Genomic DNA, 19,228 nt, shown 5'->3' on the forward strand with positions numbered 1-19,228 from the left:
AAACTGATTTTGCCAAGTGAGAAAACATATTGTGTTGATTCAAGGACAACATTTTTGTAAATCAAACCTAAACCCACCCCAACCCTAACCAAACCCTAAAATCAGGCAAACAATGGTCTAGAAGCAGCTAATCCTGGTTGTAAGCTTAAACTTTAAACAAACTGTAAACTTATTTCTGAAATCTGATTGGTTGATTGAATAGTTGTCAACTTAATGTTGCCCTGAGGACATCAACCACTTGGCAAAATCAGCTGTATTCCATTCATAACAACAGATCTGAAGTAAAGACTTGTAGACGGATAGAAAATGTTAATGCTTTATTTGTATTGGTATAAAAGGTGCAGTGTTTCTTTGTCCCACAACGCATTTTCCAATGAGACCCTTATTTTCTGCAATGCTAAATATACATTAACGTGAGACATCCTTGGGTCAAATCAGTCGGGATCTGTAAGCCCACACACTGAACCTGCGCCTAAACGTGTGATTAAACTTTTATTAAAGTGCTTTTCTGTTCTATCGTCGCGACACAAACATTTTACAGAGCAAATATACTGTACATTTCAGTAAATGTTTTTAATGCGTGTCTGGCCACCTGTCCGAGCGCCCGCGTGTTCACGCGAGGACATTTTGCCAATTACAGTTAATGCATCGATCAAATTGTTTTTAAACGTAATACAGTTAAAACTTGCCATATCATACAAATAAATAGTAGTCATAGCCAGAGCTATTGCATGCAAACATCAGCATTTATGTCTCAAGCAGTAATACATTTCCTTACTGGTGTGGTGCATTTGAACAGGGTGCATGTATTTATCTTTTATGATTATTTATTTTCTAACAGCACGCTTCATTCTATCCCAGCCACAGTGCACCCCTTTAGTCTTGAGTATGATGAAATGTTGATTCTGAAGTTGAAATTTAAGCATACTACATAATGTAAAACTTTAAACATTATGGAAAAAAGGGTAAAACAAAACAAATTAGACAATCTGACCCGTGTTTTATAAAAGCAGAGCAATTACAGTTATTTATCAACAAGATTACTACAGGTATTAAAAATCATCAAATCTACTCTTTGTCCATTTCGACAAACTGCGAATGATTCTCCGGTGATTTACTGTGAGTTTTACTCAAGTGAAGTTTGACGGCGTGATTGCTGGCAAATGTCCGACTGCAAAGCTTGCATTTGAACTTGGAGTCGGTTTCCTCTTCTGTGATCTGCGAGTCCGTCGGCCTGACGGTGAGAGCTTTTGAAAGTTCAGGTTCCGTTACTTTAGTCGGATGTTCTATGGGCAGTTTGTTCATATCCTTGATCTGAAACCCGAGATGGTTCTCGAGGTGGGATATAAATGCAGTGGGCGTTCTGAATTGTGAAGCACAGTCATTGCAGTAGAAGACCGGATGGCCCGTGTCCATGTTCTTCAAAAATTTGGTCCCTCCTGTTTTTCTAAGTTGGTATTTTACATTGGCCAGCCAGTGGCTGATGGTGGTCATTGAAAGCCCTGTGAATTTTGAGATGTGCATCCTCTCCTGAGGACCAAGGTCCGACAGAAGATACTTGCCTTCGGAAGTCAGAAAAAGGCTGGAGGCGAACTGAGCTTGAAGGATGAGCAGATGCTGGGGATTCCAGTTAGACTGTCGACCTTTACGTTTGTGGACCGAGTACAACTCGTTGGACACGTCTTCGAAACGCCGCACGTCCGTCTCCAGCTTCATGACGGGCACTCTCGTCGGCATGGAAGGCTTTGGCGTCGTGGCTTTCGGAAGAACCTTCACCATATCCGCGATGTCAGAGAGTGCATGTTTCTGCGGGACTGGGGTGGATGTCCGCATTGAGAGAGAGGGGGTCGTTTTGTTGTGTCTGTACTTTGTCAGGTCTATCGGCTGGTCGTTGTTTGTGTACATGAAACTATTGCTGGCCCTGATGGCAGCGGCTGTTGAGAGCGCCGATATGGGTTTCTCTAAACCTCTACTCAGTTCGGAAAATATAGATTGCGTGCGGTGGGAAAGAACACTTTCCGGCCTGGGCTTGTTTGCTTTACCCAAATGATTGTTCAAGACAGACTGCAGTGCGCTGAGAGGGTTTATGCTAAGTACTTCCTGGGAGTCGTTGACAAGTTCTGAAGAACCGCTGTGACCGTTGCTGGCAGGGGGGCTGGGTGACGGGTTCCCTCTGTCAGAGAAAGCCGGGCTCAACTTTCCTTTGATTGTGTCATTCTCATCACTTACACAGTCTGCATCCAGCTTTGAAGAGAAAGAGGAGTCATCCTGACAATCACTGTCGTCATTCTCCGCCAGATCAAACCTGCTGCTCTCGCTCTCTTTGCCTTCGATTGCGACGCCCCTCTCCTTTTTGATGTCCGAATTGTGATGTCCCTGGAAACTTTCAAGTGCGTGAAGGCCCTGATAGAACTTCCCCTTGGGAGTGATAGATCTGTGCTTGTGGTGGAGACTTTGCTTCAGTTGGATGGGAGGAGAAGAGGAAAATGATGTGGACTTGATCACTCCTGAGAGTTGGTATGCTGCATGAATGCTAGGATAAGCGCTCCAGCTGGGGGTTCCTGTTTGAGCTTTATTAATCGCAGATGCCACCGTGTTTGCTAAAGACTTAAGAATGTCCCCCCCTCCGCTGGACCCTTGCTCAAGGTCCTCTTCTCTCAAATATGGATACTTAAAATCACCCTCAGTTGACTTCTGATCCTCATCCTCTTGCTTGTCCTCCTTGTCTCCATCTTTCTCTGCTTTTTCCGGTGACCTTTCTCTCGGAGTTACCCTATCTGAGTCACCTGATGCTGTGCTCTTTGGAGAAACTTTCTCTCCTTCCAGTTCGTTCATTGCTGGTTCAGCTAATGTCTGCATTTTCTCTATAGCCAGAGGGTCTAGGGCTAGCTGTTTGCCTTTCTTGGAAGCTGAATTTGTGACTTTAATGAAGTGGCCGGTGACCATCATGTGAGTGGTGAGCTGTTGAAGTGTATCGTGTGAGCTTCCGCATTCCATGCACTTTAGGATCTGAGACTTGCATGTTTCAAACTGCCACGTGTAGCTTGCACCGTTCTGATAGCCGTAGCGGTTGTTGGGAGCACTGGCGGCCCCTGATGCTCTTTGGGCCTCGCTGTAACCCGGGACCCCTGTGGTGGAGTCTGGCGAACAAGGCCTTGTGGCCTCAAATGCACGTTTCTTTGATGGTGGGACTAATTTGGGGGTAAGTACTGGAATAGGTTCCTTCAAAGGCACTTTCTGGTAATGCTTCGTTTTGATCATGTGGACACTTAGATCTTGCAGCGAATCAAAAGAGTGGCCGCAGAACATGCATTTGAGCACTTTTTGGGCATCTTCCTTGCCCTCCATGTCTTGAAGATTCCTCTTCCTGTTCTTGGATGATGAAGTGGAGGCAATGTTTTGCCTGCTGTGGTTGTCATCCTGGTAGTGGCCGCTCTTGTTCATGTGCACCGTCAGTTCTACCAGTGTGTCGTATGCCGCGCTGCAATCTTTGCAGCGGAACCTGCTGGCTCCGGTGAAGACCGCCCCGCACGCCTTGCTGCTTTGTCTGTACAGGTGCACGGAGCTGAATAGATTAGGCTTCGACACAGGTTTCGGGGACAGCGTTTGCTGCAGGGTTTTTGAAAGTGCGTCCTGGTGCCAGTCAAACTCACTCTTGGCACTCCCGTTGGTGCTGTCACAGTTTGTTTTACTGCCTGTGTTACCAACCTTCAAATCTAGTCCAATTTTGGACCAATAGGAGTCTGACAGGAAGTTGGCATAGGCGGCCCTCATTTTCTCCAGGCTACTGTGCATGTCATCCTTCAGTTTCGGGCCGTTGCTCTCCGTGTCCTTTTGACTTCCTGGTGGTGAGGTTTTAAAGTCAGACAGTCTTTCGCTGCCATCGCTCAAACGGGATTCAAGCTCGACCTCCTGGTTGGACACAACACTGAGTGGAGAGTTCTGGATGCTGTAGCTGCTTTTATTGTCTGTCTCTTTGTCGTCTTTGTCCTTGGACGTGGGTTTCTCTGAGTTCTCATCCTCTGCCTGCATGTCATTGTCACCCTCTTCTTCTGCGATCGAATCCTGGGCACCGGCATCCTCATCCTGCTCATATGCTGAAGAACAGAGGAACGAGAAATAAAGACTTAAAATCTTGCATGTATTTAATGTATAGTTTTTAAATGCACTGTGAAATTTACTCAGATGTAATTAAAGAAAAAACACCAGTTATATTAATTACAATTTATTATTATAAACCATTACATGTATCTTCTACTGCAATCCTTCTTTAAGAATAGCACTGTTATCTTTTACTCAAGTCTGTGTGTCTTGTTATTGATACGTAACAACCCACTACATTTCATCTGTTTACATAAACTGAATATGTGCAAAGTAACAAGTTTTTTATCTAGGCTGGTCTAAGTGTTATCGCAATAGTCCCACTGTAAATCTATTACAAGTGTAGGTGACCCCTGCACCCACACACACCCTCTGAATTATACAAACCTAAAGATGGCAAAGTTGATCTGAAGATATGTTTTGCTTTTTAAGATACAACGTAAGTTCACAATGTCAAAAAAGTTCTCATTTACTGTCAATCATTTTCATCTGAAAGGAAGCACGCTCGGAAGATTCAGATACTGTGGCATAAATTCAGTTCAAATAAATACAAGCAACTTGACATCCTTTTGATCGCATACTGTATCTTGGTTACAGATTAACTGTTATTAACTACATTAAGAATCATTTCCTAAATCTTTCATGGCTTCTTAAACCTTACTTTATTATTCACTTAATAAAACATGCCGTAGTCAGTCAATTACATCAATCGTTGCGGTTAGGAAAAATCATGATTATCTATATTTCATAACCACATATTTGGATGGCACTTTGAATTTCAAGAGCTGTTACGGCAGATGTGCTCGGTTAAATATACATAGGACCTAACAGCCCGGACCAGGCACTTGCTTTTCATGTGGTTAATATTTCTTTTTTCGAGCTAGTAATGCTCAATGAGGGGAACTCTGGCTAAAAGTGCTGCACTATGTAGCTCTTACTTTGTCCTGAGACTTTGGATGCTGAAAATAAGACTTTTTTTATCAATATTTAAGAGGTGCCTCGAGAGCAAACCTGGAGGTGAACTGCTGCCAGCAAATGGATAAAGATGGAGCTGGGATTTAACCTCTCCAAACAAACCCGGAAAATGCGGTCCTTTAAACAAGGGGCCATGCCGTGACCTTGATCTTCAGCAATGATGATCTTTCATATATCATGTATTTCAGAATGTGCTTATGCACTCGTAGTGATGGGGGACAATCATGTTGCATGTACTGAGATGTTTATACATAGTTTGGCCATACAAGAAGTGATCCCGATGATTTGTATGTTTGGAGCGAAAACTTGAAATTGAACTTCTTGCACAAACGATTAAGTCATTGCAATGTATTTTTTTCGTCAACCGGCATGTTTTTGCCCGTCTCGTTGTTTACAAGACTTTTACGATAGTTGCTAATGGTGCTCCGTGAAAGTATTTACTATATAAGCAAGCAAAGTTACCATGACACCCTACACCTGGAGGGATCAATCGGGTGCTATTTGTACTGCGGAGGAAAGACAGACGGCTAAATGCGAAATGCATTAGTCAACCGCATTGCATCTTAGTGAACACGTAATACTTTTCAACCTAATAAAAGATTACGGCAGGTCTGAGGAGCGTCTCATTCAAAGCAATTAAAATGTTTTAATGCAAGTTTTATTACTTTGACATTCTGTTGGATCTGCTAAGCAATCTTACACTTTAAGAGACTCTAAAGAAATACTTTCTAGTTTTGCTGTATTTTGTATCCTACCATATTATTTTTTTCTAGAGATGAGGTTGGGATAGCAGCACACACATTCGTTCCTCCCTGAGCTCCAGTATAGCTCCTCCAAGCACCCAGGATAGACATTAATACAACCACATGTTCGCCCTCTAGGCCCAAATCTCTCCAAAATCCTTTCATGAATGGTTACATTTCCTTTCCTCACCCATTTGTAACAGGGAGCTTGTTGTTAGCCAACATGATGATCCTTGCCAAGTGCCGAGACTCAGAAGCATGAGATCAAACACAAAGACGCCACTCCTCCAGACATGAGATCTTACCCATAATACACTGCAGTAGCCACACGAGCATGACTTGTGCCCTACCCCCTGCTTTCGTTATTAATCTTTTAGCCAATACAACAACCAAAGCATAACTTGATCTTCGACGTGCATGGGCCATTTCAGTAATATACATTATTTTGATTGGGTCTAAGCAGTGCATTCAAGAATGATCTTTTTGTAATCGCACCTCATTTATTTAAACTCCGAAAGAAACGAGGAACGCTTAGCAAACTCTTACTGTACCACTGTGGATGTCGGGCACTTTGCGTTATATCAGAGCAATGAAAACAGCTGTCCGGCCAACTAGACTTACGAAATAAGGTGCTGGCACGCTTGCGCTGAGATTTAGCATGTCATAAACTTCTGTAAACCCTCCAATCTGTGTCACAACAAATTTATATCTTCAGACAGGGATATTCAAAGGTCAAAAAACCAAAGCTGTCCATCATAAATCAGGCACTAAGTGTTTCGAACATTAATCCGCTGGGAAAGACTCCTGGCATAACACAGAAGCAGCTGGATTTCAAAGAAGTGCCTGATTCTCAGCCAAACGCCTGCTGAAGAGCGAAGAGAAATCGTGTGCATTAAATGCGCTTTTCACATCTGATTCATATATACAGTAGCGGCATTATTACCGTTTTTCTTACGAGTCGGTTCATATTACTGTAAACGTGATCAAAGGCTTGGAACAAAGACACTTTTAAATGGTAAAAGAAACAGTGATATATTTCCTTTTTTTTGTCAGACGTTTTGATGAGCCGTATTCTAAACCTACAACAATTGTAATGAGTTAAAGATTTCGCACTTTGACGGATCAAAGTGAGAGTAATCTGTATCATTTCTTCTGGCGCCGTCATTTTAATGTAGTCATGTAAAAATGTGCTGGTTGGAAATTTCACGCAGCTAAAATTAAGTTACGCTGTACTTTTTATGGAGTTTTAAAAAGACAGTTGAAAGTGTGATATTAAAAAAGATGGCAAAAAAGTTGAGCCTTACAAAAAAGCAATGAAAATGTAATGTGCGTGTGCAATTTAATACAGCACTTCAAAGATGAGGGTACATCAGACGTCTCTCTTCAACTCTAGCTTTAAAAATCAACCCTGAAATATAGTAATGACACAGGAAACACATCATAAATGTAATGTCTTTTCATTTCAAATAGGCCTTAAAATTATATTTTATATATACATATCACTAGACAGACATGAACCTACATCACCCACGTGAGCTGGTGGGTCAGGCCTATTCAAAAAGACCAAAGACAAAAACCTATATAACTGAACATAAGTACACTCTTAGGGGGTGTTTAGACGTGTAACACATCCATATGGATCAATACATCGATTTTATTTTTAACGATCCGATGCATCGATGCCACACGTTAAAAAACAATTTGAGGTACCTTTATTTTAACACTGTTCATGTCTTCATTCCTTAATGTAATGTCCATCTATGCATTTCCGCATTTAGCAATGAAATGCTTTTTACAGCTTTATTAATAAATTTTTTTCATTTAATAAAATTTTGATTGGGAATGTTCATGCTATACTGTATATTATGGTTGCATTTGTAAGTAAAATGTAACTGCTTAACTTAGCATGTAATATAAAAATATCGATAAATTAATTGAATTGGATCGAATCGTAATCGCATCAAAAAAGCGTTTGATCGTATTTGCATTGCTGGCGGAGAAAACCGAATTTTTGTACTACTGCTTTGTTTATCAGTCGTTGAACTATGCACAAGTTGGTTATTGTGGCATTTGTCCCACCCCTCCTCCACTGTGATTGGACGGCCGAGTGAAAAGTGACATTCACATGCTGAGGGTTTCACCCAAAGTTGAAAATTGTTCGCGAAAAAAAAACGCTAGCTGCTGGCATTTTTGAAAAGCACAGCACTTCCATTGGAAACAATTTAAAACATACGCTGGCATAAACGTCTTGGTGACACGCCCCCTAATAATAAAAAATGTGCTACATGATGGCATAATTAAAGCATTTTAGTATAGTTCCTTAAAGAACCGTTAACATCCAAATAACCTTTCTGTTTCACTTAAGACTCTCTGTAGTGGAAAAGTGTTCTTCTTCTTTACACAACAAATAGGTAATAAAGAATTTTTTTTAAGAACCTTTGACTAATGCTACAAGAGGTTCTACACAGCGATGCCATAGAAGAACTGATTTTGGTTCCTTGAAGAACCATTTAGTCAAAGGTTCTTAAAACATTTATTTTTCTAGTCTAAAGAAGAAGAACCCTTTTCCACTACAAAGAGTCTTTAGTTAAACCAAAAATGTTCTTTGTATGTTAACGGTTCTTAGAAGAACCATTTGTTTCATGCCTTTTTAATAATCTAATGAACCTTTTTTACTTCAAAGAACATTTTTTAAACAGGTGTTAAATGTTCTTTATGGAGCTATTCAGTAGGGGTGTGACGAGACACTTAATCCACGAGACGAAACACGAGATAAGGTTAACAAGAACGAGACGAGACAATATTTTTACACTTTTTAAGAAACCCTCAATGATAAAATAAATGAATAAGAAACTGAAAACGAATCAAGGACTGGCCCTAACAATTACTTTTCTAACTGATAATGAAGTAATTTGTTATTTTGGGGTAATAAAAATAGACCCAAGTGTGCAGTAGCATTTAAAATTACATAATAACGAAGATGCAATAATAATTGGTTCAAATAAAGTATTAAAACCAAGTTACATTAAACAACATTAACAAACACATTACATTTGTGCCCTATAAAAGCATTATGTATGTATTATAACAAATGCCTGCAAGGGGCGATAGTGGACTCGTCTCGCGGACGCCATCTTCGCTTTCACTTTAGACGGAGAGAAACGCTTATTTTTAGCCAAACAATGTTTAAATCCATATTAATATTTAAAATATGTTCATTTCTTTACACTAGAAATGATACAGCTACTGTCATTTTTTGAGCAAGAACATGCGGACATTAAATCATGTAAACTCTGTGTGAGGGTTTAATCTGCTGAGACTTCACATCTGACACTGATTAACATACAAATACAACGCGTCTCAGACTTCACATGAGTTCCCAAACGAACATTATTGAAAACCCAAACAAAAAAAGCAAACGCAGTAAAAGACAAATATAATGCATCCACTGTAAAAGGTTCAAACAGAAAGCTGCATCCCCGGAGGTCGCATATGCAGGCTGCATACGTCATCAAGGTTTATTTCAGATCATTAACTGAGCATTACATTCGCAAGTCGTGAGCATATTACAACAATTTGCAATTAACTAAATAATTAGTAAACTTTATAATTGTTAATAGTCTCTGATAAGACAGTGATGAAGTAAATGCAGTTTAAAAATGCGACCTCCGAAGGATGCAGTCTTTTATTTGAGAAACGGCCAGCACCTCCACAAGAAATCTCACGAGACACATGTAATCTTGCAAAGCACATTTAATTTCGCGAAATCTCGTCGCACGAGATCTTGTAACACCCCTACTATTCAGACAAAAATGGTTCTTCTACGACATCATAAAGCACCTTTATTTTTAAGTGTGTTCTATGAGATCGCTGTAAAGAACCTTTCATAGCATTTTTAAGAGTGTAGGAGAAAAAAAGACTTTTCGTCACCATAATTTATGATTCCTGTTCTTTGTTGTTTGTTCTAAAGTTATTTTGCAATGGTGAATCGGCTACTTTTCTTCACCTGTCATATTTTTTAATGTACTGTAAATGTTGCAAATCATTGCTGCCCTGATGGCCTGGAAGAGTAATAATTTGAATAGGACATCATTTTGTATTGCATATGTGTCAAACACGGCCATCCGCACATAGACGCAGTGAGTATACACTTTGAAAACTCAGCGGATGTGTGCGCAAGCCGAACCCGGAAGCGGAAAATAGGTATACCTGGCCCTTAACTCGCCTTCATGTAGCGCGCGCCTTGTTGCGTACTTGATGTAGGCACGAATCACGATACAACAATTTTTCCAAAAAAGTGGATCGTTGAGACATTTTAATAGTTCACAATCAAATATCGATATATCGCACACCCCTAGTCGGAGGTTCTTTGTAGTGGAGAAGGTTTTACAAACTACGAAAAGGTTGGAAAGAAACTTTTCCTTTAACTTTTAACTAAAGTTTTTGGGGAAGCAAAAAAAGCATTGAAAAGAACCCTTTAAAGCACCTTAATTTATGAGTATACCTCACATAATAAAAATTATTCATTCAAAATCTGGGTCTTACACTGTACATGTACATCAGGTCAAAAAAATTGCCACAGGTTCGGGTTGGACACACGGGTCTAATTTTATCGTGTTTGGTCTTAAAAAAAACAAACCAAAAAAAAAAAACAAATGATATATGCATGTCCGGTTTGGGTAAAAACTGATTTGGGTCATTTCGAGTCAGGTAAATATCTTTGGACCTGAGAAGACCTCTTGGTCAATGGTACATACCTGTACCTAATGGTACTGTACATATTAGGACCTTTTTAAAGGGTACCATCCCAGTGACAGCTTTTGTACCTTTATTTCTGACGGCGTAGAACAGCTAGTCAAGAACCACAGGTTCTAGATCATGTGCTCTAACAAAATGATTTGGTTTTAAAACAAGCTGAAACGGCTCTAATATAATACACAGAGCAATGGTAATGATAGCGCTTAAAAATGTGGCGAATGAGACATTTGAGTTTTCTCGGTGGACGTGTCCTTTCAGCGTGCCACTGCAGTGGGCTAATAACCCCCTTTGAGACGTGTGAGCTTCTGTTGGGGGTAAATCTGTCAGTCAGCATTCAGTCAGGGGTGTGATTTGCATTAGTTCAGAGCCACTATGAACTAACGTAACATTCAGGCAGTCCTGCTGAAAAAACTTTTCCTGTCACTCTCGAATTTTCCGTGCCACTGAATTGTTTTCAGTCCAGCGCCAGCCTTCCCGTCTGCCCTTCAACCGCTAATGCTAATATTTCTATCAGCACATCATCAAACATTTACCCTCGTAGCGGTAACATTTCTATCATTGATCGGTTGGCGGGCCGACCGCCGGCTGGCAGGAGTTGGACGAGAAGACAGCCGTAACGCGTTCAACCCTTCGCAGATACGCTAAAGGTAACGTTGGCGTCGCGGGAGACCCTGTAATTCTGAGACGTTGTTGACAGGTCCAGCGGCTTGTGCCACTTTCTCCACACGTCTTCTCGGCGTCTCAGGCTACAGTTTTTCGCCGGACGCGGATCGATAGCTCTTTTTACTTCTCATTGATTGTCTAGCAGCAGGAGAGACCTAAGCAGAGGCTGTTATGACATTTCTAGATTTCCCCCTGTCCTTGGAACAATCAATTACACGCGCATGGCAATCAAAACCTCTTTGCAAAATAAACCTGCTCCGTGACATTTTCATCTGCCGGATTTATGCCACGCTTTAAAAAAAGAGAGAGGGAGAGAGAAACAAGGGAAAGGCAAGATTTTCGTGTCCCATATAAAACGGCTGTGCGCACACACAAGCGCTAATGAAGCAGGTCATGCGAGTGCTGTAATCTCCACTGCAGTCAGCATTACACAGACGGGCCTTTGTTGGACACACTGGTTTGGCTATTGATTTTTGTCATAAGTTATGACAGCCGAGATCACTGTGGGTTTACCTAACTGTGCCCTAAATAGAGTTCAAGAGTCTTGCGGCATGCAGAGACGTTGATAAATCGCATGCAACAGAAAGACGTTCTCATTTACCAGCAACAATGCCGAGCAGGAAATACGGAAAACGGAAATGTGCTTCAGACTGTTCAGACTTTTGAAGTTCTGGTTTAGAATATAATTTGCCCACTTTAAACAAATAAGCACAGACACGTTGTAAATTTTAAAGAGTTATTTTGCAGACAGCATTAGATAGATAGCCACTCAGCTTCTGCAGAGCAAGAAATTATTTTATTATGGTTTTACATTTAAATAAGCATGTTTAATATCATTATAGATGGCTGTAATAAGCATGCCATAATCTGATGTTCGGTAAATCAGTTTAACGGATTGCGATGCGCCAATAATACTGTAGGTTCTACTGATGTGACGTCAATTAATACTTAACAGGCCCAATTAAATCATTTCCCATGCGGTGCTGAGCCCGAGGCGCACAGAGAGCGGTGTTAACATGCTCAAACATCGAAATTTACATTGACCTGCAGTGAGAAATACCAGATTTCAGCATTAAGCACAAGTAGTCTACTGTTTTGCCTCTGCTAAATATTATTTAGAAAGATTTAAAGAAAAAATGTATCCTTAAAAAAGAAACATTAATTATTCAGACAAATTCTGTGATCTATCTGACTGTACAGTAAGTAGATATTACAGTATTTTGCTGTTTGCATCTACGCATCTATAGCATTAACTATTATTGTAAAATACACATTACAGTATTGTGTTGTTTGCATCTGCATGTGTGATATTAGCTATTGCTATAAACCAGACAAAACATTACTGTGTAGTTTGCACCTATGCATCATGACATTAGCTATTACTGTAAAATAGATATTACAGTATTGTGTTGTTTGCATCTATGCATGCATGATATAAGCCATTGCTATAAAACAGACACAACATTATTGTGTAGTTTGCATCTATGCATCATGACATTAGCTATTACTGTAAAATAGATATTACAGTAGTGTGTTGTTTGCATCTATGCATGCATGGTATTAGCCATTGCTATAAAACAGACAAAACATTACTGTGTAGTTTGCACCTATGCATCATGACATTAGCTATTACTGTAAAATAGATATTACAGTATTGTGTTGGGTGCATCTATAGGATTAACTATTATTGTAAAATAGATATTACAGTATTGTGTTGTTTGCATCTATGCATGTGTGATATTAGCTATTGCTATAAAACAGACAAAACAGTGTTGTGTAGTTTGCATCTATGCATCAATAACAATTGCTGTTACTGTAAAAATACATATTACAGTATTGTGCTGTATGCATTTATGCATTTATGACATTAGCCATTACTGTAAAATAGATATTAAATTATTGTTTTGTGTGCATCCAAGCATGCATGACATTAATTATTACTGTAAAATATACATTACAGTATTGTGTTGTTTGCTTATATGCATCAATGAAAATAGTTATTACTGTAAAATATACATAACAGTATTGTGTTGTTTGCATCTATGCATGCATGGTATTAGCTATTGCTATAAAACAGACAAAACAGTATTGTGTAGTTTGCATTTATGCATCCTGACAATAGCTATTACTGTAAAATATATATTTCAGTATTATGCTGTTTGCTTATATGCATCAATGACAATAGCTATTACTGTAAAATAGATATTACATTATTGTGTTGTTTGCATCTATGCATGTGTGGTATTAGCTATTGCTATAAAACAGACACAACAGTATTGTGTAGTTTGCATCTATGCATCATGACATTTAGCTATTACTGTAAAATATATATTGTTCAGTATTTTGTTAAGTGCATCTATGCATGAACATTAGCTGTTACTGTAAAAATACATACAGTATTGTGCTGTTTGCATTTATGCATTTATGACGTTAGCCATTACTGTAAAAAATATATTAAATTATTGTTTTGTGTGCATCTAAGCATGCATAACATTATTACTGTAAAATATACATTACAGTATTGTGTTGTGTGCCTCTATAGCATGAATTTTTATTGTAAAATACACATTACAGTACTGTGTTGTTTGCATCTATGCATGCATGGTATTAGCTTTTACTGTAAAATATATATATATTACAGTATTGTGCTGTTTGCTTGTATGCATTAATGACAATAGCTAATACTGTAAAATAGATATTGCAGTATTGTGCTGTTTGCAACTAAAGCATGAACTATTATTGTAAAATACACATTATTGTGTATTTGCCTCTATGCATGCATGGTATTAGCTATTGTTATAAAACAGACATAACAGTATTGTGTAGTTTGCATCTATGCATAATGACATTAGCTATTACTGTAAAATATATATAACAGTATTGTGTTGTTTGCAACTATATTATTAAGTATTATTGTAAAATACACATAACAGTATTGTGTAGTTTACATCTATGCATCAATGACAATAGCTATTACGGTACTGTAAAATATATATTACAGTATTGTGTTGTGTGCATCTATGCATTATGACATTAGCTATTACTGTAAAATAGATATTACAATATTGTGCTGTTTGCATCTATGCATGTATTACATTAGCCCTTACTGTATAATATACATTATTACAGTATTATGTTGTGTGCATCTATGCATCCATATTCATAATGCAGTATTGTGGTGTTTGCATCTATGCATCATGACATTATTACTGTAAATATATATTGTGCTGTTTGCATCTACAGTATGCATCCAAATACATATTACAGCATTGTGTTGTTTGTTTACATGCATCCATGACATTAGCCGTTACTGTAAAATATAGAATTGTTTTGTGTGCATGTATGCATAACATAAAAATTAAAAATTATCATCTGTAACATTAAAATAGATTTTACAACATAACAGTAAAGTATTTTGTGTTGTCTGCATGCTCAAGTAACTCTGCAGGGCTCTAGCTGTAAAACAGGCAGCGGAGAGATTAGCGTTAATTTCTGTATGCATGACAGAGATGTTACTTCAAGCACATTACTTCCTTGACTAAACCGGAGCTATTCATGCAGATAAATGCCTTGCTTCATAAAGCAGGGTGTTTAATATTTAATGCTATAATATAATCAAATAGAGTTTTACAATTCGGCAGGAGAGGGGAAAAGTTGTGTCAAGTTCAAATCATGCTTCCCAAACTCAGAAGGGCATCAAAACCTAAACTAAGATGCAAATAATTGCACAGTGCACACGCGTCAAATTTTTGAAATCTAAAAATAAAATGTGCTTACTAAAGGCTTGTGTGTTATATACACTGAACATTTAAGTCAAACATTTGTGGTCATCAGACTGATGTTTGATCTTCAGTGCTCCTCTGAGACTTCACGACCTCAAACATACAGATTCAGACCGGCTTTAACCTTCTGCACCACCACACAAGACCTAATACTTCTGTGGTCACAGTGAACAATATCACTTTACAAGGCAATCATCCATGAAGCCAGACAATGACAGTCTTATGAAGTTAGCTACAAGCTACTAGGGCTCAGCCTGCTAACAGTGGCAAATACTGTGAGATCTTTTCAACTTCTCCATCACTGATGATCCACATTTCATTCAAAAGATACACGATCTAAAGATCGCCTCCATACTGTATATCTTAATAAAAGCAGAAAATGTATGAATTCCTCGGTAGCAAAAGTCCTGCCACTGATGAGGATACATCGTCATGCTTTCAGTAAAAAAGCCCTGAACATTCTTATAAAGCAGTATATGTCATATAAAAAAGATGTGTTGTTTTCAGAGAATGAATCTCTTTTCAAATATGTCACCCTGGACCACAAAACCAGTCTTAAGTCGCACTGGTTTAGTTATAGCAATAGCCAACAATACATAGTATGGATCAAAATTAAAGTTTTTTTATGCCAAAAAAACATTGTTATTCCATTTAAGATATTTTGTAAATTTCGTTTATTGGTAATATGTGTTGCTAGATTTGGACAACTTTAAAAGTGATTTCTCAATATTTTGATTTTTTTTTGCATCCTCCGATTTCAGATTTTCAAATAGTTGTATCCCGGCCAAATATTGTCTTATCCGAACAGCTGAAAAGCTTACTTATTTAGCTTTCAGACGATGCATAAATCTTAATTTAAAAAAAATGTACCTTTATGACTGATTTTGTGGTCCAGGGTTACATTAACTTTAATTCAGCATATTTTTGGTTTAAGAAATCAACCACAATTACAACCCTTAAGGCATTTCATGGTATAGTCACAAAATATTTGATTTATTTATTTGTGTGTGTGTGTGTGTGTGTGTGTGTGTGTCATTGAGCAAAATTTTTTTCGCGTCATTTTATGTATCTTTTTTTCATTTTTATTTTCTATTTTTAAATAATTGTTGCTTGGGGTTGAGGTTACATTTCGTGTTAGGGTGTAATTTTATGTTTTTAAAGTCGAGATTTTTATTTGTCACATGCATGGTGCATATGACCAGCAGTCAGGTCCACTCCATGGACCATGCAATTATTAAAGAATACAAACAAAAGAAAATGATACAAAAAATAAGATACAGGAAAAATTAAGACAAAAATAAAAAGTTTATAATATAAATGGGCAGGACAGTATACTGTACACTTAATAAATATTAAGATGAGCAGGAATGTACAAGAGAATGTGCAAACAGGTTGTACAGGGTATGTACATAGTATATACATAGCAGCAATAGAGTTCGAAAAAAGTAAATAAATAAAAATTAAATAAAAAATGTATATATGTATCGCTTTCTACTAGATTTTCTTCAGATATTTTAACTATTTTTGGTCGGGGTTACATCTGGGGTTAAAAAAGAGAAAATAAATGAGGTCAAAACAATATAAAATGACACGATAAAGAAAGTAGTGCTAGAGACACGAAAAACTATTTATAGAAATTCGTTCTGAGTGACATGAAAAAGACATTCATGCTCAATGACACAAAAAAGCAGAAAATCGTGTCCAAGAACACAAATAAATCCATCAAATATTTCGTGACTATACCACGGCTTGCCTTGAGATTGTGTTGACACTTAATACATTCTGTTATAAAGATGTTTATATGGTTCCTCAAAAATGTATAAGAATTTGAATCTGAATAAAAAAATGTTTTACTTTGCAATGGATTGTTAAAATGATTATCAGGTGAGAACCAAAAACAGTTTTTTTAAGTGTACACTTCACATTTACACGAAACAATATAATAAATGTCATGCGCCTATAAGCCATGTTTTACTGTGTGATACAGTGAGGTACAGTAAGAGATGCATACTTTATGTACAATAATGGCAGAGACAACAATAAGATATCCAGCTTCAAATTCTGGGCTTGGAAGTTAAAGATGAGATGCCATTAAAAAATCATCTTAAATAATCAAGACCACCCTGTCTTCATTAACACTGCTTGATTTGGGGTCACATCAATACGAAACATTTTTATCTCTTTGTTTTTTGCTCTTGGGTATTTAAAGGTTGATCAAATTTGTCATTCTCAATAAACTAAGCACCCTGGACATTAGAGGTCACTCTCAGCATCTGTCTCTCTCTCACTTTCTCTAATATCTGTCACTCACCCCTTAGTGGGTCCTGTGACACAGTAAGAATGTGATGAGGTCTGATGAAGAGGCACTGGCCCTCGTCGCCCCCTCGTACCTCACACTGATCCAAACCTAAGCAGTCAAGCAGGCTGGGTGTTGCTAATGAAAGAGGCTTTGCTTCAACTTTTTGTGACTGTGTGTCAGGAATGTTTGAGAGAGAGAGAGAGAGAGAGAGAGAGAGAGAGAGAGAGAGAGAAACACCTGTGCTCCAAAAATTAGTCTCTTTGGTCAGACAGTCAAATATTATAAGTGCTAAAGAGAAGACAAGGGAGTATGGGTAATTTATGTGAACCACCCAGAGTTTACAGCAGATGGTTAAGTCAATCAACTCTCAAATTCAAAACAATTTTTTTTTATAGTTTGTCAGGTTTACTTATCTGTTAAAGATTGTGTTGACACTTTATGTCAACTGCTAGCCACCAACCATGGCTACAATTTAAGTATTTTTAACCATGTTTTTCACACATTATTTACAAAGAAAGCGTTACTGTGGGTTCACACCAAACGCGTTTGAGGTGTCAAATTCGTGGCTACCGCGTGTAGTTGGACGCTTGAACATTTTGAGTGTACTCACGTCATTCGCGTGTGAAACCGCGCGTGAAATTCTAGTCATCAAGACTTTCACTCGGAAATTTGTGTCATGGGAGGGGCTTCTGCGACTCTGCTCGCTTTCTGTAATCACGTCACTACTAGAGCAAGCTCCTGATTGGTTGGTGCGGTTTCCAGTGGCATCGCTCAATTCGCGTTATTTGCGGGAATGAGGTGTTTAGTGCGGCGTAGTAGACGCGATTCCGCCTCATTCACGCGTCTAGTTTGCGTGAATTGGGCTTTGCTGCAGGAAACGCGCGAGTTAAAAAATTTGAACTTTGGCGGAAAAACGTTCCGCGTTAACCAATCACAAGCTTACTCTAGTAGTGATGTGATTACAGGAAGTGAGCAGAGTCACAGAAGCCCCACCCATGACGCAAATTTCCACGAAAATGTCTCTCTGACTAGAATTTCACGCGCGGCTTTCATGCACAAATGAAGCGAGTAAACTCAAAATGTTCGAGCGGCAAACTAGACGCGAATTTGACGCCTCAAACGCGGCTGGTGTGAACCCACGATTTGGGATGAGAATGAGATTTGAACTCACATTGCCCCACTGCTCAATGCACTAACCATAAAATCAGAACTCAATTTCCTCAATTAATGTTTTTGTATTACATCTAACTTTAAAGAAGTAGCAATAAAGTATTGCACATGCATAATACTAATAGGTAAATATCCCTACGCCTAAAACAAAGTAGAGCATTTAAAGGGATAGTTCACCAAAAAATACAAATTCTGTCATCATTTTCTCACTCTCATGTTGTTACAAACCTGAATCAATTTCTTTGTTTTGATGAACACGAATGAAGATATTTTGAGGAATGTTTGTAACCAAACCGATCATAAGCCCCATTCACTTCTATAGTAGGATAAAAGAATACTATGGAAGTCAATGGGGCCTCTTATCGGTTTGGTTACGAACATTCCTCAAAATATCTTCCTTCGTGTTCATCAAAACAAAGAAATGTATACAGGTTTGTAACAACATGAGAGACATAATTTTCATTTTTGGGTGCACTATCCCTTTAACTAATGTAACAGGACACAATGAGTCGCAATCGTGTGGAACAGCAAGTCTATATTGTTCCTCCAAAGGTACTGAAGCAATTTCCACTGTGCTAAAAGAAAGTGGAGTGGACATACTGGTGTAAAAAAAGTAAATCTACTGGGACCCACAGCTCCGTCCTCTGTGTTTCGTACTAACAAAGCCCATGTGTGGCCTTTATCTCAGTCACCTTGTCTGACACATATAAATAGAACTGGATGTAGAGACGGATCAT

At 38.4% G+C, this 19,228-nt stretch overlaps 1 protein-coding gene across 2 annotated transcripts in view; it reads right to left on the minus strand.

Moving 5' to 3' along the window:
* Positions 1–302: 302 nt before the first annotated feature.
* The window catches only part of tshz2 (teashirt zinc finger homeobox 2), a 69,957-nt gene continuing 51,031 nt past the window's right edge, over positions 303–19,228 (minus strand). For both annotated transcript variants that reach the window (XM_055187580.2, XM_055187579.2), the window contains exon 2: positions 303–4,097. In XM_055187580.2, the coding sequence (XP_055043555.2) occupies positions 1,069–4,032 (2,964 nt within the window). In that variant the 5' untranslated portion in view covers positions 4,033–4,097 and the 3' untranslated portion in view covers positions 303–1,068. The remainder of the gene's footprint in view (positions 4,098–19,228) is intronic.

This window comes from Misgurnus anguillicaudatus, chromosome 13, assembly GCF_027580225.2.
Source record: "Misgurnus anguillicaudatus chromosome 13, ASM2758022v2, whole genome shotgun sequence".
Taxonomy (NCBI): Eukaryota; Metazoa; Chordata; class Actinopteri; order Cypriniformes; family Cobitidae; genus Misgurnus; species Misgurnus anguillicaudatus.